We start from the raw sequence: 25,326 nt of genomic DNA, 5'->3' as shown, positions 1-25,326 counted from the left end.
TACCGTGGAAAAGTTAACATAGTAACCATGATTCTTCTACTGGAGGAAATCTAAATGTGATATAGTATTACATAACCCAGTTTATCTCATCAATTAGATATCAAGACATATATCATAGTATCTCAAAAGTATAACATCCAAAAATACAAAAAATGAAAGAGCACAAATCCTCTGTCACGGCGCATTTTAGGCACATTTGTCACATACACGGTCCTCATCATGCTCCTCAGCCCCTAAAGTCCACTAGTCTCCGCCATACTTGACCATAGAGGAGGAAGTGTCACTGCTCATAGGTATGACCGTACTTGCATCATCATCATCCATAAAGGGACTTGCATATGGTGTGAGCTTCACTAAGTTTAGTGAGGGATAGGGAACATGCAAACAAACACATATAGTCTATGATGCGATGCATTATGTGGTTCCTTGTTATTATCCACCTAGCAAACAATTAAGTTTGGGTATAGTGCTACTACAACACATTACGTAGTGTCTTTGGTCCCGGAATCATATATTTGTCACCCAACGATACAAACCTGGTTGCGAATAGGAACCTTCCAGTCCCATAATGCATCATCGGTCACCCAGCAAAACCCCTGTGAACCCCGTCTTGGTGTCACAGTCCCAGAATCATCAATTAGTCACCCGGGTTCGGTCCACCTGTGGCAGCAATTACATCGTACTGTGGAAATGGCATTTTGGAAAATCTCATTAGACCTACCAGTATGGGTTATCCAACACCTAATCCCCTATTGGCAAGGGGTTGTAGGCTTGTAGCACATGGTATTTCATCTTAACCATGAATAATATACACGTCCTTGCATATTGATACAATTAGTATGTCGAATATGGTACTAATCATCCATCGGCCACACGCAACCCATTTTCAAGCCTAGCTCTACCAATATGCAGTTTAGTATGGCGAATGCGGTATTGGAATCATCCATCGGCTAGACCGCAACCCATTTCCAAGCTTAACTCTTATGCACATTCAATGTATGATAAATGCAACAATGTGGCGATTACGGTATCATAATTCCCCTCGGCCACACTGGATCCCACCCATTCACACACAACCACAACAATGACAGTTTATATGAAATCATAAATAAGTAACACCTGCTAAGCATGCATGAGGTTATCAATTTAAGGCACATGCAATATGTTGGATTCAATTAGTTCTACAAGTTATCCTTCAGGTACCAGTATATTGGTGCATGTATATCAAAAGCTTTTCTCACTGGAAATTCTTTTAGTAATAGCCATTTCTTTTTTGTCATGATGTTACATACTTACATGTATGTGTACTTATAGAACTCTCACTTGTTGTCAGATCATAAATGCAGTCATGAGTGGAAGAGATGTTCTGGTTATAATGGCTGCAGGTGGTGGCAAGAGCCTCTGTTACCAACTTCCTGCAATTCTTCGTGATGGAGTTGCTCTTGTTGTCAGTCCTTTGCTTTCCTTAATTCAGGACCAGGTGCTTCTTGTTCTGATGCATCATCTGCTAAATTCTGCATTAAACCAATCAACATCTCTGACATGTATTGCTTCAGGTGATGGGGTTGACTGCTTTAAGCATCCCAGCATACATGTTGACATCAACTACAAGTAAGGAAGATGAGAGGTTCATATACAAGGCCATTGAAAAAGGGGAAGGAGAGCTTAAGATACTGTATGTCACACCAGAAAAGATATCAAAAAGCAAGAGATTTATGTCAAAACTTGAGAAGTGCCATGATTCTGGTCGTCTATCCCTTATTTCAATTGATGTGAGTAAATGGCAGTTCTTTACATGGGTTTAGGTCTTGGTGTTTAAGTTGCAACTCTGACTAATGCTTTCATTTAGTTTTTCATTGGTGAAAGCTTTTAGTTGTAAAGGAGTTTTTACTATAGTCGAATAACTTGGCAGACCTGAATCATGGAGATGAATGGAAACTTGGACATAAACTCCATAAGTAGTCACTTTGACCTTATTTGGTATCATTTCTGATTTTGTAGACTATTTTTTGTGACAAGCACTTCTAAGGGAGAGAAGAAATTTGAGGGAATTAAACCAAATGCTGGACTAGAAACTAGGAAGAGAACTGACCTTCAATAGCTTCTGCAATAGCATAAAATGATAGAGAGAAAATTTATATCTGTTTCATTCGATACACCCTCGACTAGGTAGAGGAAGAGATGGGGTTTTTCTTTTTTTTTTTTGATGGCTTCAGTAGGGCAGGATGGACAGGGGGGTGGCTACAACTGAGACAGGGGTATGGGATAAGGAAGGGGAAGAAGGGACAGGGTGGGGGTGATCCACAACACAATAGGTGATGGCCGAATCAAAATCTTGGAGAGCTGTTCCAATTGGTTCTTCTGTGGCAGTAACTGAAGTAGCTGAGACAGCCAGGGGAGCTGGGATGACTGATAAGGCAGCCAATTTATGTTGAAGATGCACTGTGACAGGATTATCCAAGGCCAGATAAGCCGAGAGCCCAGGGGCTGAGACAGGGGTAGAGACAGGTTGCCCAGGGGCAGAGGCCCGCAAGGCACAAGATGGTGTCTTGAGTGTTGGAAGAAGAATCGGGAGTGATGGTGGTGATGACTAGGTTGGGGCCTTCCAAGGCCAGAGAATCACTGATGGAGAGAGGGCCTTCCAAGGTAAGATCGACGTCTGGACCAAGGGACTCCATTATGACCAAGGCTCCAGAGGAAGGCGAGGACTCCAAAGAAGCCGTGGTCGTGGAGGGATGGAGTTCACCAGCCTGCAACAATGAAGCATCAGCGGCAGCAAGAGCCAATGGAGAGGCGACAATGGAGGGGCCTTCCAAGGGCAGAGAGCGGGGGTAGGGGGCCCAAGAGAGCAGCTCAGGGATTCCAAAGGGGTGGTAGCAGGAGAACGGGAAAGAGTAGTGCAAGCAGAGTCGTGAACTAGAGAGCAGGTGGTGGACGAGGGAGGAGGCGGGTTCGGGTTCGGTTTCAGGGATGGAGCGGTTGATGGTGATAAATTGGAGATGGGTGCGGTAAGTGAGTCAGGTGGGGTTGAGCGATGAAGAGGCAGGTGGCTGGGTTGGTGAGGTGGAGCAAAGAGGTGCCCTGGTTGGTTATACAAGTTCCCCAGGTAAAGAGGATGGTCCTTGGGAAATTTTGAAGAAGTGTTGAGGAGTTGAACCGAAAGAAATTGATTTAGAGGGTAAAAGGTTGAACCTGCTTCAAGACGGTTTAAAGAAGTTAAAGGAGTTTCAGAAGGAGTTGACGAGGTACAAGGATCAGAGGACGAGGAGAGGGTTCGAGCACGTAAGAGGAAACCTTTGGGAAGAGGAAGCAGGGGTGGTAGGGAAGAAGCAGAAGTAGCAGGCAATAGGGGTGTCAACCGGTTGGGCCGGGCCGGTCTCGGTCGGGCCTAATCGGGCTTGCCCATGTGAAACCGTTGCACCGTGAACACCTGTTTAAGTGAACGGGCCTAGGTTTGGGGGGTATGGTACAACTTATAATCGGGCCGGTCGATGTCGGGCTTTAATCGGGCTACCTTAAACTGGCCTTATACGGGCTATGGACCTACTTAAGTCTAAACATGCTCTAATCGGGTTTTAAACGTTGCCTACCCTAAATTTTTTTTTTTTTAAGTGAATTAAATGTCGAAAAACATTTCATTTTCTGCAGTAGAACTCCAACAGAGTGGTGCCACAGGTACGGTTGAAGCCTTAAATTTTTTACTTCTTGATGGCTTGATGAGATCATTCTTCCTCTCCATAAACAACAAGCAATAATACTGATGTCGAAGGTGTTGGATGCTTCGTAGAAAAGGGACTTATAGCAGTAATGAAAATAGAAACAAAGAAGAAGAAGAAGGTAGAAGATTTCAGGTTCACTGCTTCTCACACTCCATGGATTGTGCACACAAGTTTTTTCTGAAGAAAACTTGATCGTGGCAGGATAAGTCCCTCACCTTATTGATGGCTAGCAAGATTGGAAACAAGACAAATCAGAAAATTGAAACTAAAACTTTAATTGGAAGATTTTAAACCTACCTAAGGAAACTAATAATTCTCCAAAACAAAAAAATGAAAAACGAAAACAGATGTCGCTTGAAACTTTAATTGAAAAATTTTGAACCTCAGTTGATATTTTTTGTGTTCTGTGATGTTTCTTCAAAGACAGATCTAATCTTATATGCGAATTTCAGCTCTGGCCGAGAACACAAAAGGAGAAAACCAAATTAAAAACACAGGCCAAGAACACAAATGAAAATAAAACCTGAAAAATAGAAAAACCTGAACTACCCTGTTAGTGTAGCCTTCAACGCATGAATCATTCTCCCATAAAGATTCTCTCACCATCAGGATCCCTACAGCACAGCTCGACTGAAAGCTTGAGATTGAGGAAGAGGGCAGCAGCGGCACGACCAAGCTCCAAAGAGAAAGTGTGAGTTTAGGCCCTTTAGGGTTTTTCCATCTTGGATTATGCTCTTTAGTGTGTAGACTTTTACTATTACTTTTTATTAGTAGTGGTAAAATAGGTATTTAGGTAGTTTTGTAGGGGTCGGGTCGGTCTGGCTAAAGGGCTCGGTTCAAGCCGGTCTCTCCCGACACGTTTATTAAACAGGCCGGTCCAAGTGGGGCCTTAAGCCAGTCAGGCTCGGTTGGGCCTATCGGTGCGGGCTCAAGATTGACACCCCTAGCAGCCAAAAAGGTTGAATCAGAGGTGGAGCTAGGTGGCAAGTCAGAGGGAGGTAGAAGGGAGAGCTCAGATCCATCAACGTTAAGATTCTCGAGATCCGAGAATCTGTTGTTATCGGCGGTTGCAAGCGAATTAGAAGAACCAGCAGTCCAAGCACAACCTTTCTCAGAGTCAGTTGTAGCGGTCAAGTGTTCCGGTGAGGGCCGGTTGAGCTCAACAATGCTTTGATTTTCAGAGACGATAATGTTATTGTTCTTATTATTTTTTTTCCTTTTTCTTTGAACCGAGAACTCACTGGCGGAGCATGTAGACCATTCGAAGAAGGGTTTTTTCCATAGGAGGCAGTTGTGTGATCGAAGCAATTGCAAAGGGTACACAATGGAGGCGTCCAGTCGTATCTCACCTCTTGGATGAAGGAGTGGCCTTCACCGTCGATCATAGTCACAGAAGAGGGGAGAACCTGGTTTTCTTGGACCTCAATGCGAATTCTAGCGAAGGACAACCTATCCATTATCTTTGTTTGCTTGCTTGAGTAAAGAGGCTTACCGATGATGGATCCAATCAAGCTCAAACCAATGGGGCACCAAAAGTGAAGGGGGAGATTGGGGAAGGTAACCCACTGGGGGATGGAGAAGACAACAGAGCTGCTGAAGGAGGTTTGCTTATCCCACTGGCGCAGAAAGATTGGTTTCTGCCCTACGAACCAGGGGCCACCGTCCAAGTCGCATGAATTGTCTTGAGAGGAGGAGAAATCGAAAATGAAGGTACCATTTTCAAGCACGAAGGCGGAGAGTCCCCAGAGGCTTCTATTGCTTAAGGAGAGAAGCTTTACCTAAGGGGGGCGCCTACCAATGAAGGAGCCAACAACACAATTGCTGCATTGAAGAATTTCAGAATCAAGGAGTCCTGGGCAGAGCCCGGCGGGAGGAATTGAGAGAAGAAGGTGGATAGAAGGTGAGAGAGTGGCCGACAGAGGGAGGCAAGGAGGAAGGAAGGTTTTGGGATGTGGCAGGGATGGAGCTGGCTACTATGTTCCAAGGTCTGCTGAGAGGAGAGGGAGCTAGTGGAGGGGGAAGGGGGGAGGAGCAGGAGTCAATAAGGTCAAGGTCAGAGCAGGTGGGGGGGCCGACAGCAGGGGCCGCCGGAGGGGAAGAGGGCATGGGTTAGACGGTCATGGTTATGTTGTCATGGCTCAAGGGAGACTTTTCTCTCTCTTAATGGAGGAAAGGGCTGGTGGTTGTTTGATTAACACCCTTTGTTGAAAGCAAAAGAAAAGGAGGAGAAAAAGTTAGGGATTGGTGGTTTCCCTTGGTGCGTTGAAGAAGAAGTTGAAGGAGGGTCATTGATGCATTGCAGCATACCCCATTAAGTTGGGATAAGGCTTTGTCACTATTGTTGTTGTTGTTGTTTATGTATCTAGCCTACATTATTACAATGCAGAAGCTCCAACATTTACCAGACTCCACCTCGGACCCAATGTTCGGAAACCTCAACTTCATCATCTCCTTCCCCATTAGCAGACTATATCGAAGGATATTTGAACGGTGCAATTAAAGAATCTGAGGACAAGATGAGGAATGAGAGATGTGCTAGAGGCAATGAACAAGCTAGACTTAAAAGACTAGATTTAACTTTGATAGGAAAGCTTGTTATTTTTTGGAAAGAAAGACATCTGCCATTATTGTATGAATTATTCTACCTATATGGTAGTCCTTGAATTGTAATAGAATGACTTTTTTTTTAGATATGCATTTGAAAATCATGGATCTGTTCCCTAATTCTACTTTTTTTTTTAATGGCTTACATTCTTGTATCATGATTGTATAGAAAATGATTCTCTCTCTCCCTGCTTTGACTTCCTTCTATTTTTTGCTCCCTTATTCTTGTAGTCTTGAGGTGGAATTGGTAAAATTAATGATATCTTACTCCTTGAAGTTTCTATTTCTGGGATCACACTACTTTATATTCCATTAGGGAATTGTTCGCTTAATCCAAAATCCAGTTTTGTTTTTAACTTAACAAATGGCAAACAAAAACAATTAATTGGTTTAAGGCATAGGGAGTTCAGTTGAATCTATAATAAAAAAAAGAAGTATTATATTCTAATATACTTTACATCTTGTCGTGGAACAACAGTGTTTCTGTTTAATGGTCCAACTATCAGGAAGTGATTATTTTTGCAAGCATACTCTGATAATTGGGTGTGAATGCTTCCGGGATTTACACTTTCAGGACACTGCTACCTAGAGATGGGAATAAAAAATGAGCTGAAGCTATTTGTGCTTGAGGATCTAAGGATTATAATCATTATACCATCCAATATTAAAGATGTTTCCAAGAATGATCCAGGTGAATTTTGAGTAACGATACACCATTCTTGGCAATCCCATTTTTTTAGAGAGATCCATCAAGAGGCTCTTCTGTGTTGAATGCCTTAACTTTGAAATTCTTGGATTGGCCAAAATGATACTGAACCACTAAGGTAAACTTCGGTTTTGGCCCTTTTGGGTCTTTATTGGTTTTGAAATGGACTGATGAATCATTTCATGTTCTCCCTTTGGTTCGAGCCTCAAAAAACCCTCAGTTTCATCCTCACTGAAACTGATTGGGGCCTCCACAGCAGACCTGGAATATTTGAAGGATCCAATCTTAGAATTAGAGAAAGAGAATTCATAAGCAATATTGGAATTCACCTGTTCAGAATTAACCAAAAAATGAACATGGTGACCTGTTCCATATAAAAAAGGGACAAAAATCCCAGATTCATTTCATTTGTTCCAACTTAACAAAAAAGGTGGACATAATAGACCTGTTCCGTATCAGAAATCCCATATTCATTTCACCTGTTCAAACATTACAATTTACATCATCCCATCTGATGAATCAAACATACTAGTAGGATATCAAAAAACAGTTGACCTGTACAATATAATAGGGATACCAAGTAAAGAAAGTAGCATCTACATCCAAAACAGAAGCATCTGTCTGCTCTCCAAAAAAACAAACTAAAGTAGCATCTACATCCAAAACAAAGAGGAATATCCAATTTACCTTCTTCCACCAAATACATAAAACTATGCCCCCAAAAAGAAATTCACTGTTTTATAACCTAAAATAACAGCTCATTATCCAAAATTAATCATTGATTTGCAACTTCATTGCCTCCTTTTCACGTCTCCTTGCACGAGTTGCTGCCATTCTTGCTCTTCTCCTTGCTTGAACACTATCCATTTGGTCCGTTGCTTCATTATGTGATCTAGTCCTTTGAGAGACATTGACATCAGTTTGAGAGCCCACTATATTCTGATTCTGCCACACAAACAAAACAGAGAAATGCATTCATAGTGAAGATAATGTGAACATAGTAAAAACAGTTAGGGATGTTTTAATTCATAAAAACAGTACCTGCATGGTCTGTTTAGATGATCGTTTCCTCTTCCTTCTAACGGCTCCACCCTCACATGATCTCTTATTATGACCCTCAAGCTTGCATCTTTGAGTACAAATCGAAACCCCCTTGCCGCCCTCCCAACACCCGCCTCCCCAAAAAAAAATAAAAAATTAAAGAAAGATCAAACCACATATCAAATGGTGGTGACCATGCTCCTTCATTAGAGAGGGATGTGCGAGAAGGAGAGAATGAGAGTAAAGGGGGAGAGGCGTGAGAGAGAGAGGTATGGGGGAGGGAGGGAGAGACGTGAGAGAGGAAGAATAAGGGGGTAAAGGTGTGAGAGAGAGAGAGAGAGAGGAGAGTAGGGATAAATTATATTATAAAATAGGTATTTTTAATGTAAGACCGGCTTATAATAGCCAACTAGATACTAGGCTCACAGTAGGACTTCTTTATGACAATATCAAACAGATTACAGCATGTATAAAGTATTAGACTGTCAGAATATTCTCACAGACAATAAATATCAGAATAAATAAACCCTTAGGTCTGATCTGAATCATCTGATGCTTACTTACAGGAACTGCAAGTAAAATTCTATCCTGTTGTGTAATCTGATAGGGGGTTACATCTTTTCATAAAAAAAATTTAAAGTAGAGACCTAGTACACTTCAAGCAGTTCAACACTTCGATGTAGTCTAACAAAACTAAATAACTAATAAATAACCTAACAGACTTGAAACTAAAACTGACTCATAGGACTCTTAATCACTCTCTAATTAAGTAGACTCAGAAAAGAACTATATCTAGCTAATAAGTCTCCATCTAACTCAAACACTTAAGACACTAATATCATGTACACCCTATGGACCTAAAATATTGGCCTTATAATTGGGTCCATTACATATAAAACACTTCAAAAGCCCATGGCTAAAATCTGGCAAAACAAGACCAATTTCTAGATCAGGCCTGCATTACTTCAAATAACTGCACTCTTCTTTCATGTTTCTTACCCTTCATGTGGATCCAATTCTTTGGACATGGTGCTTACGTTTTATTGAGTTACTTGCAGGAGGCTCATTGCTGTAGTCAGTGGGGGCATGATTTTCGTCCCGACTACAAGAACCTCGGCATCTTGAAGATTCAGTTTCCTAATATTCCGTTGGTTGCTTTGACTGTATGGTTTTTCACCGTCCTGTGGTTGAGTTAATCAGTTGTTCTTTTGGTATAAGAACTTCTAATTTTCGTCTTATGTTGTCTCCAGGCAACTGCAACAAAGAGGGTCCAAACAGATCTGATTGAAATGCTGCACATCCCAAAATGCATTAGATTTGTCAGCACAGTCAACAGGCCTAATCTGTTTTATGCGGTATGTTGGTTATTATCCTTATGTTTTAAAGCGTAACATTGGTTGAATTTAATAGTAGCTAGAGCTGCAAACCTACAATCCTTCACATTGCAGGTGCGGGATAAGTCTTCTGCTGGGAAGGTGGTCATTGATGAAATTGCGGAATTTATCAGATGTTCATATCCAAATAATGAATCAGGGATAGTTTATTGCTTCTCCAGAAAGGAAAGTGAACAGGTCTGTTTCTAAATTATAAAACACTGACCCTATCATTATCATTAGAAAAATGAATGGCTGACCCTTAATGCATGTATTTAATAATTGATGTCCTGATATTAAAGGGTACTGTGAACTTTAAGTTTGTTACTGTTTTGTTTTAGAACATGTATTTTATTATTAGTTGCAGTAGATACATTGTTGCAACTAGCTCATTAATGTTATGATGTTTTACATATAGTTGTTTTTAGTTAATAGACAATGAAGAAGGATTATGTTAATAATAGGAAGGAGTAAAAAAATAACCACTCTCTTGAGAGACAGAAAGGCAAAATAGTAGACAGAACTATACATAATAAAATTCACATACTTCTTGACCTTAAAAGCCTTGAGAATTAGCCAAAGAATTCTGCTTCCTTAATACCAACTTCTAAGGAACTGCACCAAAAAACTGCATACTGCACCTTAGAGCAATTTGTTCTTATACTTCAAACATTCATCTTAGGGCAACAAATTTCCTCAAACCTGCTTCATATAAAAACATTCAACTCCATTCAAGGTTTGAAATTTTGCTGAGAAGGCCCATTTCGTCCCCTTCCAAAACTAAAATGTCTAGGTGAAGTGGGCAAAATGAGGGCGAAATTCTGTCTATTTTGCCGAAATAAATAAAAATGGTTGTTTTGTGGCCTAAACAGTGGAATTTTTCTTCGAACTCCAAGGAGTGCCTACTTAAGCATGAATAAATATGTTTGAATCATTTTATTGGAAGAAAAAAGAAAAACCCAAAATGGTACTTTGGTTTTGGACCGTGTGTTTCTAGTGCATAGTTGCAACTATAGTTGCTAGGCGCCCTATGCATGCTGTGCATGGTTCTTAATCTCGGTCAAGAAATGGTATCATCTCAGGTTGATAGGTTTCATTGCTGTTAAGGTGACTAGGCGACCCAAGGCATGCATTAATGTCTATATGTAATATAGCAGTGATAATTTTATATAATTTTGTTTATATGCAACATAGAAGCCAAATCAATGCAATATAATTAATTATGCTAGCAATGGCCTAATATGAGAAAACCTACATATACTATAAGCATATTAATTAAAAAAAAAAAAAGCATTAAACATAAATCAATGTAAACTCGTGAAGTGTCAACAAGGCGTGCACCTCCATGCTCCCCAGAGTTTTGAGATGGTATGTCCCTGGTTGGATCATTTTGACAACTCTGTATGCTCCTTCCCAATTTGGTGCGAGCTTTCTCGAATGCCTTGAGTTTGATACTTTAGACCATTTGAGGACCATATCTCCAGGTTGGAAGAGGTGTTCCTTGACCCTGGAATTGTAATACTGAGCTGTTCTCTATTTGTAGGCCGCGGTTCTGAGCTGTGCTTGTTCTCTGATCTCATCAAGTAGGTCGAGGTTTGCCTTTAGTCTGTCGTCATTGGTTTGCTTGTTGTATGCTTGGACGTGAAAGGATGTGATTCCGATTTCAACCTGGATGACTACCATTTTTCCATATGCGAGCATTAAGGGGTGTTTCTGCCGTGGCCGACCAGCAGGTTGTTCGGTATGCCCATTGAATACTTGGGAGTTTGACAGCCCACAGACCCTTGCCTTGGTCGAGCCTCCTCTTGATTCCTGGAAGCAGAGTTCGTTTTGTGACTTCAGTTTGAAAAAGCTATTTATAAGATCAAAAAAATGTAGAAGTTCATGAAATTTAGACATTGAATACAAAATAATAAAAAACAAGTACCTAGATTCTATGATGTCGAAAACCCATGCAATCTACCCAAGAGAAAACAGAGATTGAAGGCACTATGGGCCTTGATCTATAGTTTGTCTGTGTGATCCTACTATTTGGTAATAGGTGGATAACCATGTACATGGAGTCTTGATATGATCCACTTTTGAGTTCAGAGTTTTTGTGTTTTTATTTTGAACGACTTCCCAATTTGACACTTCTGTTTTGGCATACAACCATAACTCATTCATCATATTTTGTGAATTTAGGTACATTTTGTTGTGCATGTGTCGTGGATTTTGTTGACCAGTCTCATTTTTTTCTTTTCTTTAAATCTAGTTTGAAGGAATATTGCTTTTCCTTATGCCAAAGAAATTTAGGTTGCAGATGAATTATTTCAACGGGGAATTTCAGCCGGTTATTATCATGCAGATATGGATGTAGATGCTCGTGCAAAAGCTCATATGCGGTATATTGATACTCCCAGTTAAATCTGCTATTATTGTTATTTAATACCTGCCTGCCTTGTTGACAAATACGTGAATTCTTGTTGACAATTCCAGAATATTCGTACCTTCCCCCAGCCTTTATTGTCTATAACATAAATTGACATTCTGTATTATGTCACGAGTTCTCTTTCTCTTTTCCATTACACGTGTATGTTGGGTAACTTCAGACACAATGCATAAGTAAAACAAGTGTTGCTGAGATGAGGATGTTGTGGTGGATGAGTGGAAAAATAAAGGTAATTTAGGAGTGGCTCCAATAGGTGATAGGTTGAGGGAGAGTGATTTAAATTGGTTTCAGCAATTACAATGAAGGCTGTTGAAAGGATTATTAAGGAGTGATCTGGTGCAGATTAGAGGTAATTGGTAGGCCGGAAATCACCTTGAGAGTAGTGACTAGTGAGGAGATGTGGATGCCTTCGGGTTAACAGCTACTTATGACCTTAGATAGAGTTGAATGGTAAGACAGTATTCATGTAGCTGCCCCATTTGAAAAATGCAAATTTATGCCAGATTTATCCGATTGATGGAAATATGATCAAAGTGGCCCTTGCCTAACATACATTGGTGATCAACTCATTGCCTTCTATTGGTTCTTCAGAGTCTCAGGTGACCTCTAGTATGCCACATCGGTTCACCTCTGGATCAAGAACCTACTTGTCATCTTCATCATTATTATAGACTTTGCTGACGTCCCAGCATAATTTCTTTGCCACTTACTGTCCTTTACTGCATTGTTTCAGTGAGATCAAGGGTCTCTTCCCTTTGTTTCAAAGCCTGTGAAGATGAAAAGCCTTCGAAGAAGAACAACAGTAACTTGGTACATATTGAAAGTCTGCTTTGAACTAACCCCTTTATATCTTTCAAAGAAATGTCCTTTTGTCCACATTGAAAGAAAATCATCAGTTTGGCTTGTGGGTTGTGCAAAGAACTGGGTTGTTTGACGTGGGACTTTTGGTTCATATCAAACAACTATGTGCAGTGTCTGAATGTAGCACGGAAGTCACCAATGATGTAGAATATAGAAAATCTTGGGGAAAGGAATGGAGCTATACAAAATACCAGTGCCACTCCCTTACCCTCAAGCCCCTTTTCACAGATATTGGGTCTGAATATACTGGTGCCAAGGTATTGCAAGGTTCGAAAACTCGCCGAAATTTCAGATATTTCGGTATTTTCTTTTTACCGAAATATAAAAGTACATAATTTATGGGCCCCTCCTTTTTTGGGGATGAGACAGAGAAAGGTGTGGTTAATGCTATGGATTTGGGAAGGGTTGAAGAAGAATATCTTGATGGCCTTGGAGCGATCAGATCCAATGTTGTCCTTGCAAGAGGAAAAGAAACCCATACTGAATCCATCTAGTCCGGGAGCTTTGTTGGATTTATGGGCATAGTTATTAAGGCAAAAAGGTGATCGAGGCGTTTGAGGGTCTTCTAAAGTGCGCAATAGGGAGGGCATAAAAGCCTTATCAAATAAAGCGTTCTAGTGTTGTTTTTCTATGTTACCATTTATTTGGCTTATTTAGCATATTAAAAATTATATAATTCTACTTATAGATTAAATAAATGTCAAAGATTCATACCAATGCAAGATTTTCATCAGACAAACAAATGAATAAAGTTAATAAACTAACCAAGTTTATCTGATATCTTTATCATAGCATATAATATAACTATGAAACAAAATTATAAATATAATGAAAAAAAGGCTGTTAAATATGTAAGTATTTATTATACTTACCTCCAAGGTTCATGGTATCGGGTTTCGACCACTGGGAGACTGAAATTTCGGTGGAAACCTGGGAAATTTCAAGGATACCGGGGAATTTTTTCCAGTATGGTGGAAACTTAGGTTTCGACCCCCAAACAATGTTTTTTTTTTTCTAATTTTTTTTGTACATCATATTTTAAACATTTCTAACACATTCACATCATTAGTTTCTTAAAAAAAACACATAAAGTCTTATTTGTGTGGTGAACTAAAGGTTCGATAATCATTACGCTGACTTGTTGACTTAAATTCTGAAACTATACTATATAATGACTATATATAGTCTACAATCTACATCAAAACATAAGACATAATCCAAATGATCCAAAATAAATAAGAATATTACATCATCAATAGTTATTTATCAACACTCAACAGTAGTGACTCAATTACTCAACACTCGAAAGTAGTGACTTAATTCCAAATAGTGTCTCGGCGATTCCATCCAAGTAGTGACTCACTACCCTCAAGGCACACATGTTATCTTTTCTAACATTATTTAGTAAGCTATATATACCTTATATCATAAAAAATCAACATTAAGCCACATCAAGTCATTAAAAATCAACATTAAGTCACATTAAAATATAAAGAATCAGCCATACCTTCCTTTTTTAATCCCAATCAGATCAGTGGGATCAGCCATACCTTTGTTTAATCCCTAAAAAGGAAGGTGTTGCCTCTATGAATGACTTCAGACCCATTTCTCTTTGCAATCTTCTCTACAAATTCATTGCCAAAATCCTTGCAAATAGAATTTAGAAAGTCATTGATTCCCTTGTCAGTCCAAACCAATCTGCCTTCATCACTGGGAGGAGCATTGTTGACAATATAATCCTCTGCCACGAAATTGTCCATGGTTTTCACCGCAAGTCTCACCCCCCAGTTGCTCTTATCAAGATTGACATCCATAAAGCATTCGATACCATTAGCTAGGATTTTATCTCAAATGTTCTACTCCAGATGGCTTTCCCGACATCTTTTGTTCATTGGATCAGCATCTGTATCTCTTCCCCCTGCTTCTCTGTCTTAGTGAATGGGAGCCTTGCGGGATTCTTTTCCTCTGGTCGTGGCATTCGCCAAGATTGCCCCCTCTCCCCCTTCTTTTCTCTCTCTCATTAGAGGTTCTATCTCGCTCTATTCAGTCATCCATTGACCTCCATCTCATCTCTCCCATTCCCAAATGCAAATGCCTTCTTCTTTCTCACTTGGCTTTTGTTGATGATATTATGATCTTCTCTAAGGCTGATTCCCGTTCCATCTCCACTATCATGTCTACCCTCTACTCCTTCGAGGAATTTTCTGGGGCTCAAAATCAACCTCCTCAAATCCAACATCTTCCTCTCTAGGGTTTCTCTCGAGACAAAAGCTAACCTTTGTGCCCTTTCAGGTATTCCTTTGGGTTCCCTGTCAGTTAAATACTTGGGCCTACCCCTCATCTTCCAGGCTCTCCACCCACCATTGTCCCCCCTTGCTTGACCAGCTCCGGAAAAAGCTCCAAATTTGGAAAAAAGGGTAGACTTCTATCTTTTGCCGGTAGACTCACCCTGATCAGATCGGTTCTCCAATCCTTGTATCTATATTGGTTTGGAACCTTCATCCTTCCTGCCTCGGTGATCAAGACATTTGAAAGTCTTCTGTGGTCCTTTCTTTGGAAAGACTCTGACTCTTCCAGATTCCTCAGACCCCTTGGTTGGAAAAAGGCCTGCCTTCCTAAATCTGAAGGCGGTTTAGGAATCAGGAAAATTAAGGATGCAAATATGGTTGGTGTTCTCAAGCTTATCTGGAAAATTGTGTCCAATCATAAGAGTATTTGGGTGGACTAGATCCATTCCGGTTTGCTCAAAGCCAACTCTCTTTGGACTGTGCCTCCCTCCCATGATGCATCCTGGATTTGGAGGAAAATTCTTGACCATAGACCGATTGCCCTCGTTGCCATTTCTTACTCAATAGGAAATGGGAATTCCACCTCCCTTTGGAATGACCCCTGGCATTCTGTTGGCATTCTTTCTCATCTGTTGACTCCCAGATCTATATACTCTTCTGGTCTCCCCTCTAATGCCTTGGTCTCCTTGATCCTATCTCCCATGGGATGGTCCCCTCCCTCTTGTCCCCCTCCTCTGGAGGACCTCTATTCCTCCCTTCCCTCTCTCTCCTGGGCATTATGGAAGGGAAGACAAATGCTCCCGGACCCCCTCTTTCAATGGGATTTTCACCTCCTCCTCAGCATGGTCCTACATTCGCGAATCTTCCCCTAAGGTTCCCTGGTATAAGGTTGTCTGGTTTGAGGGTCATATTCTCCGCCACAGTTTCACCCTATGGCATTGTCTGAAAAATTACCTTCCCACCCAATCTTTCCTTATTCACCGCCACATTCCAACTACCCCTTCCTGTTGCCTCTGCCCTTCTGGGATAGAGGATATCTCTCACCTTTTCTTCTCTTGCCCTTTCTCCTTCCAGGTCTAGAAGATGGTCCTCTCCCACTGCTGGCCGACCAGAAGGCCTATTCTCCCCTTTGATAGGGAATGGAATTGGGTAGACATGACCTTCTCGGGTCCTTCCATTTGTGACTCCATCGGCAAGCTGGCTTTCTGTGCTACTATCAATCACCTTTGGATGGAGCGCATCATCCAGAGATGGGCTCCCAAATCCTGCTCCCTGGACCAGATTTGGAAAGCTATCTATTTTGATGTTACTTCCAAAGCCCATTCACTTACTGGCCTTCTCTCCCGTCCTATCCCCCAGCTCCCCAAAGAACTCCCTTGTCATTTCCTCTTGGAATCTTCAAGCTAATATCCTCCACCCTTCCTGAGGGTGTTGGCTCCCACTCGGTTCTTCTTCTTTAGTTCTATGAGGGTTCTCCCGTTGGTGTGTTTTGTTTTCCCCTTGGGTTAGCTTTCCTTGTTGGTTTAAGCCTCCCTCCCCCCCTTTTCCCTTGGATATTCTTCTGTCTTGGTAATGAATTATTTATTCATAAAAAAAAAAGTTATAAAGAATCAACATTTAGAGAAATGCTCTTGTTCTATAATAAGTTTGACTGGTCATTGGTCAAATGATTTTTTTTTTTACATGTGACTTTTTGTATTAGGTATAACATAAAACTAGCTTTCCAACAAGTCTAAGATTACTTAAATCTGAGTTGTAATGACATAGTTATGCTCCGGTCAAACTTATTTTAAAGTGTGCGAATGTTGCTAAAATCGCCTGAATGAAAATAATTTTAGGGATATCAAAACAAAATATTATTTTACCGGACTTTTGGTTTTTAGCAATGTTTTAACATTATAGGATTTATAAAATTTTCATAATTGAGAAAAACCCCAGCATTTAAAAGTTGAAAATTGATCTTATAACCAAAATCCAATTTTTGTTCTTGGACTGGGGGGTTGACTTTTTATCCTTTAAGAATTTGATTTTTAAACTATTTTTATTGGATTCAAATAGGGGGTATTTCCTTATTTATGACTAATATCTTAGGTACTTAAATGATATTTGACATAAATAAGTGCTAGAACACTGTTCCCCCAAGTTTGGTAGTCAAAAAATGAAAATCTCCACTGTTTCCCCAGGTTTCCCACACTTGGGAGAAAAAATACACAAGAGAAGGTCGAAATTTCCCATGTTTCGGTCGAAACATTCGAAACATGGGAAACATGGTCGAAACTGGTCTAAACCTAGTCGAAACAGTGGATTTTCGAAAGTCACTAGAGGTTTCGTTTTGACCTCTGGCGATACCTACGAAATTTCACATGTTTTGCTCGAGTTCTTGAACCATGCTTACCTCTATGAGGCCAAACTGAGTGCCTAAGGTCATCCACTATATTTCTACTCCAATCATTCTAATTAGGGCTGCAACTAAGGTCAATATTACTAGAATGGGAAAATTAAAGTAGGAAAGAAGAAGAATGATAGAAGAGAAGGGAAGTCTAGAAGAATGAAGGAAGAGAAGAAGGGATCAAGGGAAGAGGAATAAAAAGGAAAAAGAAAAAAAAAAAAAAAATGAGAAAGACATCTCCGTTCAGTAAGGAGAATTGAAAAATGAAGAAGAAGAAGAAGAAAAATAAGAAAAAGAGTACCTTGCTGGAGCTGGAATGGCCTGAGGAAGACTTGCCAAAGGAGAGTTGTCGGAGCTGTAATCGACAGAGGAAGGAACACTGGTGCCCTAGTTCTCCCAAACGAATAAGAAAATAGCCAAAATAATTTGCAATTTGTGATTTGTTCAACTAAACTGTGGTTTTTGATTTTATATAGACTTAACCCATAGTTCTCAGGTGTACAAAATTCCCATAGACTTGCCAATCACAATAAAAGATATAGAATTTGTGGTAGTACATTTAATAAAAAAAAAAATCTTAACAAACAAAAACATAAAAGGTGTCTGCCTTGGTTGTAAGGCGCTGTAAGGCGTCGCCTTAGCCATTAAGGCAGTCGCCTTATGTGAAACCATAAAGCGCATGACTTTCTTAGTCTACCCATACCGCCTTAACACCTTGGCGTCACCTTAATAACTATGTTTATGGGCATGAACAACGGTAAGAATTTTAGGATCAAAAGGGATGGCTAGGAGGGAGGGAATGAGTAGGTTAGGGATGGATTTGTTGTGGAGGGGGTGGTGGAGGGCCAGAAGATATTGTTGAAATAGGATACCGCTTTTGCTTTGATAGCCGCAGAGTCTAGAAAGAGAGACCCATCATTGGCCATTAGTTGAGTAATGGAGTTGGCATTAGTCTTAGATTTCATGGATTTATGGAAGTAAGAAGAACTTGAATCACCCAGGTCTAACCATTTGATACAGGATTTCTACTTAAGGAAGCTTCCCTCTTAGTTAAGAAGAGAGGAGAGCTCAAGGGAGGTTTCTTTCTCATCGAGGGCCAAAGAGGGATTGAAGATGTCACATTGCAGACAGGATTGGATAGATTCAAGCTTACTTCTTCGATTGGAGACTCCAGAAGAGATGATGCTGAAGGTGGAGGCATTCCAATATTTGAGGGAAATCTTCATAGTCTTGAATTTATGTGCAAATGCAACGAGAGGGGAAGAGGAGTGAGAACGGAGCTCCCAAGCCTTTTTGACAATAGGAAGGAAACCAATATGAAGAGACCACATGTTAAAGAACTTGAAAAGCTTAGGAACGAAGGAGACATAGCGATTGACAAACAAAGAAATAGGCAATGATTAGAAATGCTAGGGGGGGTCGAAAGTGGCATGGGAAGAGGGGAAGGAGGAAAGCTATGCTTCATTGACTAGAACTTAGTCAAGTTTACAAGCAATACGATTGGCACATGCTCTCTTATTATGCTAGGAGAGCTTGATGGCTGACTACCGAAGTCTGTTGAGGCGAGAGTCCTCAATGCAAGAATTGAAGGCATCAACTAACGAGGGGTCAGTAGAGGAACCACCTTGCTTTTTGTGGGCAAATCTGACAACATTGAAATCGCCTCCCTAGCCCCAAGGGAGGTTGCCGACCGAGAGGCAAGGACTTTGAGATCATCCCTCAGGTGCAACCTGTCAGAGGAACGATTGGGACTATAGATCGCAGAGAAGAAAAAGGGGCAATTGCCATAGGGGCCAAAGATGGAGAGGTGAATGAATTGGGAGGAAGCAGAGATTTTGGAGATTTGAGTTTTGGAGGCGATCGAAAGGATCCAGACTTCACCATTGGGACAATAAGAATAGTTAGAGGGAAAGAACCAGGAGGAGGCAATGGAGCGAGCAATGCGAGAGGAATTGTCCTCGGGAACCGTAGTTTAAAAAGGCAGCAAAGAATAGAGTTGGAAGACTTGGTACGAGAACAAATTTCAGACTGTTTGGCCAGAGAATTGAGACCTTGAACATTCTAGATGGGCCAACAATCCATGAGGAGGGGAGGGTGGTGGGCAACTGGGCAAGTGGACCTCAGAGGGGTTGGGGTTGGCATGGGCAAGACATGATGGTTAATTACGATGACGTCTATGGTATTCCTTAAGGGGGGGAAGCCAATGGGGTACAAGGGAGGGAATGTATCAGAGTAGAGATATGGGAAGGGTTACCATCGGAAGAAGTGTGTCCATAGCCGAAGAGATAGATGTAGCAATTATAGCAAAGGAGTTGGTGGGGGGACATAGAGAGGTCCTGGCAAAAGGCATCGTCTTTGGAGGGTGTTGCGAAAACGATGGGACATGGACAGTTCCAGAGCAATGAGAAGTTGAGGAGCGCGTTATATGGCCCTGGAGATGTTGGGAGAGCAAGGCAGGATGTGCAAGGGGGATCACATTAGTGAAATGCTAAGGCGGTGACATGACCTGTAGATGCTGGGAGAGCAAGACAGGGTGACTAGGTTTCTCAGTGCTCCAATTAGAGGAGGCTGATTGGGGACTGTTGAAGAAGACTTTGGGGAGACGTGGCATGGTGCTACCTATACTCAATGAACATAGCATGAGGCAAGAGCTTGAGAAGCTGAGGTGCGACAGTAATTGAAGTTGGAGACAATGTGGCATGGTCCTGTGTAGGCCCGGATGGCCTAATAAGAGAGAAGACAGTGAGAGAAGATGGGGGGATGACTTGCGGGGTAGAGGTGCCTGCTGGGGACCGAGCGGGATAGAAGCAAATTCCTTGGTGAGAACTCGAGCCGTCGTGGAGCAATTATCAAGTAAGGAAGATGGGTCTGAAGGTGAAGTGGCTGGGTCACGATGGTTAGCCAAGTGGGTCCAGAGGTTTGAAGAGTATGAGAGGTGAGAGTGGATCAAAGAATAAGTTGTGGAAGCCTGAGAGGGTCTGGGCCAAGGAGGGGTTGGAATGGGCCTGAGCGAAGGAATGGTGGGCGTGTGCCAAGAGAGGGAGGACGGAGAAAGGGAGGACTGGGCGAAGGAGTGGCGCGCCTTTTAGAATAGTGGCTAGATGTGAAGGGCAAAGAGGTAAAATCAATAGGAGGGAGGAGGTAAAAGAAGGGGAAAGCTCGAGGGTCATTTGAAGTAGGGTTTGTCTCATGAGAAGGCGAGGGAGGAACTGCAGACACGTCCCTAGGAGGCAAGGGATCCGGAGATGCAGTTGATGTGGGATACGTAGGGGAAAAGGCGAGAAATGGAGGCTTCGTATAGAGGAAGGCAACAAGGATAGGCAGCTATCGACAGTGGCAGGGTTTGGAAAAACGCAGGGTGCCATGGCTGCAAGATTGCAGAGGACAAAAGGGACTGCGGACGGTAGGGGATGCGATTGATGGCTGGTCCAAGAGAGGGACCTTTTGGAAGAGAGAAGCGCTTGGGATGGTGGGGAGAAGTTGGAGGAGCTTTGCAGGGGTGGCGGTTTCTAATCCACCTTCGTTCACGGTTGAAGTGAAGAGAAACAACCGTAGTATTTCTGGGAGGAGGGTAAAGGAAGGAAATTTGATGGTGGATGGGTGCGAATGGAGGTTTAATAGCTAGGGAGGATGATGATGGAGGGTGGATGGCGTGAGGGGAGGAACGAAGCACATGAGGCAGGATAATCCATAAATTCATCAGGAGCAGGGGGTTTTAGCTTCGCGCAAGATATAGTGGGATGACCGAAACAATTACAAGTGGAGCAGTGCAGAGGAATCTAGTCGTAGCATATTTCTTGGTGGAAAGATCCACCTTCATTGTCCATAACATGCACTGAGGTGGGGGGAGTGGATTCAGCCTACACCTCCACACAAATTCTAGCGAACAATAGCCTTTGCATCCTCCTTGTTTAGATGTCAGTGAAGAGAGGTTTTCCCACCACAGGGCCTATAATACTTGGGCCTAATTGACACTAGAAGTGAAGCGGGATGGAGGGTGGTCCATAGCGGGATAGAGCTGTAATCCAGCTTATGCAGCTGCATATGCGGGTTCCATTGACGAAATATCTGGTTGTTTCTGATATGCCATGGGCCACCTTCAACAACCTTGGCCATATCAGATTCAGCAGCAAAGTTGAAAAGGATCACTCCATTTTCTAAAAGGTGAGTTACCATTGAACCTTGAACTTTCCATTGGTTTCTTAGAGAGCTTTTGACTGTGGGAAAGGGGGATGACCACCTAGAAAATGTCCAACCAGGCACAAGTGCCATTTGGATATTTTAACATTGAGGGAGCAAGCTGGATATCTGCCAAACCTTTTGTCACCATGGAGGGAAGGGGGAATGAAGAGGAGGGAGAGGTCATCTTTGGAAGGAGCTGAGGGGTCGAAGAGGGAGGTACACTGTTTTGAAGAGGGGGGAAAAAGGGGCAGTCGGGGTAGGGATGGATGAGTGGAGGAAGGGGGAGTAGTATGGGGGGACAGGGGAGGAGGAAGAGGGGTGAGGTGGTGGCTATTGCCACCGGGAGGGGAATGAGGTGTCAGGTCATGTCGCAAAATGTGGGGGGGGAGAAGTTGCAGAGCTTGATCACTCCGAGGGATGGTTAGATTATTCTAAGGAGCGTTGTATCTGATTTTGAAACTGATACTGTTATCATTAAGAAAAAGGAGGTTAAAATCCGTGTGTATGTGTTTCTTGCTGGTCTCAATATTGAGTTTGATCAGACATGATCCCATACTTTGAGCCGGGTTCCATTCCGATCTCTAGAATAGGCTTATGCCATGATGCAATCTGAGGATACTTGTTGCACTGCTATGCTTCCCCTTGTTCAAAAGGATTGATCTGCTCTCTATTCTGGTTTAGGGACTCAATCTAGGGATGGTTCTCAAGCAAACTCCTGTGGAACTACTGAGAAGAAACCTGTGAAGTGTGACTATTGTGGAAAGGATTGCCATGCCAGGGACCGTTGCTCGAAATTGCTTGGTAAACCAGCAAGTTCCCATGGTTGTGGACAAAGACGATCCAATGCTACTACAAATCACGCTATTGATGATACTCCCTTGGGTTCTTCGGTTAATCAGTAAGTATTACACTCTATGCAACTGATGACTAAACTCTATACGGCTTCCTCCTCTGCGGCTTCAGCTACCTGCTAGCATCATCTTCTGATTCTGCTCCTTCCACTCGAGTATTCCATTTAGTGGACATTGTTTGTCGATTGAATCCTCTTCTTGGATTATCGACTTCAGTGCCATTGACCATATGACTGGATTCTCTAAACTCTTTGATGCTTACTCTCCTCTATTAGGTAATAGGAAGTTCGTGTTGCTGATGGTTCTCTATCCTCTGTTATTGGAAAGCGTTCCATAACACCTAGTCCATTACTTTCTCTTTCATCTGTCTTGTATGTTCCCAAATTTTCTACTAGCCTTCTTTCAGTTAGTAGTATTACTAGGGGTTTTAATGGCATAGTAGCGTTCCTTCCTACTCATTATCTCTTTCAGGATTTGGTAACTGAACTTACGATTAGCAGTGGTAAAGTGGTGGGTGGCTTGTACCTGTTGATCGGACTCCACAATATTTGCTACTCAGAACTCTGTTCCAGATGCCGTTATTTTTCCTTTGACTGAACTTTATTGGTGGCATCATCGTTTGGATCACGCCCATTTAGGCATTTTAGCCAAGTTATTTCCTGATTTATTTAGAAAATGCAATCCAAACAATTTCTTTTGTGATGCTTGTGTTTTTTCCAAGCAAACTAGATATGTTTACCCTATTTCAGATAATAGAAGTTTGATTCCATTTGCTTCATTCTGATGTTTGGAGACCCTCCCATCATGTTTCTATTACTGGCCACCGGTGGTTTGTGACCTTTATTGATTGTTTTGGTCGTACTACTTAGGTGTATTTGTTATAGCAGGAGAGTGATGTTTTCCCATGCTTTAAGCATTTTTTCAGTGCACCAAAGAATTAAAGTGGGATGGATTAAGTGGAGAAGTGCGACCGGAGTTTTGTCTGACTAAGTGTCCCTATAAAACTTAAAGAAAAATTCTATAGGACAGTTGTACGCCCGACTATGTTATATGGTGCGGAATGTTGGGCAGTTAAGGAGCGAGTGACATATTAATAAGCTGTGTGTAGTGGAGATGAGAATGTTAAGATGGATGAGCGGGGAAACCAGGAAAGATGAGGTAAGGAATGAAAGAATTAGGGCGAACTTGGTTGTAGCCCCAATTTATTGTTTTAGCAGAAGAGTGATGTTTTCCCATGCTTTAAGCATTTTTTCAGTGCACCAAAGAATTAAAGTGGGATGGATTAAGTGAAGAAGTTTGACTAGAGTTTTGTGCGACCAAGTGTCGCTATAAAACTTACAAAAAAATTCTATAGGACAGTTGTACGCCTATGTTATATGGTGCGGAATGTTGGATAGTTAAGGAGCGACATATTTTTTTTTTAATGAATAAATAATTTATTACCAAAGAAGGAGCGACATATTAATAAGCTGTGTGTAGTGGAGATGAGAATGTTAAGATGGATGAGCGGCCAAGCGGGGAAACTAGGAAAGATAAAGTAAGGAATGAAAGAATTAGGGCAAACTTGGAAGTAGCCCCAATTTATGATTCATTCTGATGTTTGGAGACCCTTCCATCATGTTTCCATTACTGGCCATCGGTAGTTTGTGACCTTTATTTATTGTTTTCGTTGTAATACTTAGGTGTATTTGTTATAGCAGAAGAGTGATGTTTTCCCATGCTTTAAGCATTTTTTCAGTGCACCAAAGAATTAAAGTGGGATGGATTAAGTGGAGAAGTTCGACAGAAGTTTTGTGCAACTAAGTGTCACTATAAAACTTACAAAAAAATTCTGCAGGGTAGTTGTACGCTTGACTATGTTATATAGTGTGAAATGTTGGGTAGTTAAGGAGCGACATATTAATAAGCTATGTGTAGGGGAGATGCAAATGTTAGGATGGATGAGCGAGGGAAACTAGGAAAGATAAGGTAAGGAATGAAAGAATTAGGGCGAACTTGGAAGTAGCCTCAATTTATGATAAACTTCAGGAAAGTCGTTTGAGATGGTATAGCCATGTTCAACAGAGGCCATTGGATGCACCAATAAGGAGTGATCTGATCCAAACAGAAGGATGCAAAAGAGCTAGGGGAAGATAAAAAATAACTATAAGAGAAGTGGTGAGGAAAGATATGCATATATTAGGCCTTGCTTCAAGTATCACATCGAATAGAGAGGATTGGTGGTCCAGGATCCAGGTAGTAGACTCCTACTTCATTACTATTTTTGTGATTTATTTCCTTTCACTCACTTTTCCTTTTCCATGTCCTTGTGATGTAGAATTGAGGCTGAACTGGGTTGACTCTTTGGGCAATCTCAATTAGACTAACTGGATCTGGATTAGTTTTTTGGGATTAGTATGATATCTTAGGATTTACTTTATTTAGGAAATAATGAGTTATTTTATTGGGGAAGATATGTAATCTTCTATTTTGGGTAGTTGTTAGTCAATTAGGGAGTTACCAATTTGAGGTTTATTTCGTTTCTAATTTTATTAGTTAGACTTGGAGGAAGGAATTAGTAGTTGCTATTTCAGTTTTAGATTTTAATTAGGCAAGTTTTAATTTTAGTTTATTATATAAAGACATATAACCTAAGTTATTGGAGAGATTTTGAGAATGAATTGAATTGAATGTTTTGGTGCCGGGTATGGTGCAAGACATGTGACCTCCTTTCCCACCTTTGTGCGAATTCTTCTTTTTTGCCCTGCAACTCTGAGTTCTCTCAGGGATTTGTTCCCTTTCTCTATCGGCCCCCCATCAATTAGTATCAAAGCCAAAGGATCCCTATTCGTTCCCCTCCATCTCCCTTCTTCCCTTCCCATTCGTTTTTTTTTTTGGTTTC

The 25,326-nt window shown here is 41.4% G+C and overlaps 1 protein-coding gene across 6 annotated transcripts in view; it reads left to right on the top strand.

Moving 5' to 3' along the window:
* The window catches only part of LOC122071084 (ATP-dependent DNA helicase Q-like 2), a 38,018-nt gene that overhangs the window by 7,423 nt on the left and 5,269 nt on the right, over positions 1-25,326 (top strand). For 3 of the 6 annotated variants that reach the window (XR_006138051.1, XM_042635359.1, XM_042635361.1), the window contains exons 3-8: positions 1,334-1,480; positions 1,557-1,772; positions 9,129-9,233; positions 9,321-9,425; positions 9,519-9,641; positions 11,746-11,827. Coding sequence is in view for 5 of the 6 variants with exons in the window: in XM_042635359.1 (XP_042491293.1) it covers positions 1,334-1,480; positions 1,557-1,772; positions 9,129-9,233; positions 9,321-9,425; positions 9,519-9,641; positions 11,746-11,802 (753 nt within the window). In the remaining variant the exon portion in view is untranslated. Of the gene's footprint in view, positions 1-1,333; positions 1,481-1,556; positions 1,773-9,128; positions 9,234-9,320; positions 9,426-9,518; positions 9,642-11,738; positions 11,828-25,326 lie in introns of all 6 variants that reach the window. The other 3 variants (XM_042635356.1, XM_042635357.1, XM_042635358.1) reach the window with 1 other exon arrangement.

The sequence above is a fragment of the Macadamia integrifolia genome, unplaced genomic scaffold (genome assembly GCF_013358625.1).
Source record: "Macadamia integrifolia cultivar HAES 741 unplaced genomic scaffold, SCU_Mint_v3 scaffold_187A, whole genome shotgun sequence".
In the NCBI taxonomy this organism is placed as follows: domain Eukaryota; kingdom Viridiplantae; phylum Streptophyta; class Magnoliopsida; order Proteales; family Proteaceae; genus Macadamia; species Macadamia integrifolia.
This window is presented reverse-complemented; position numbering and strand designations above follow the sequence as displayed.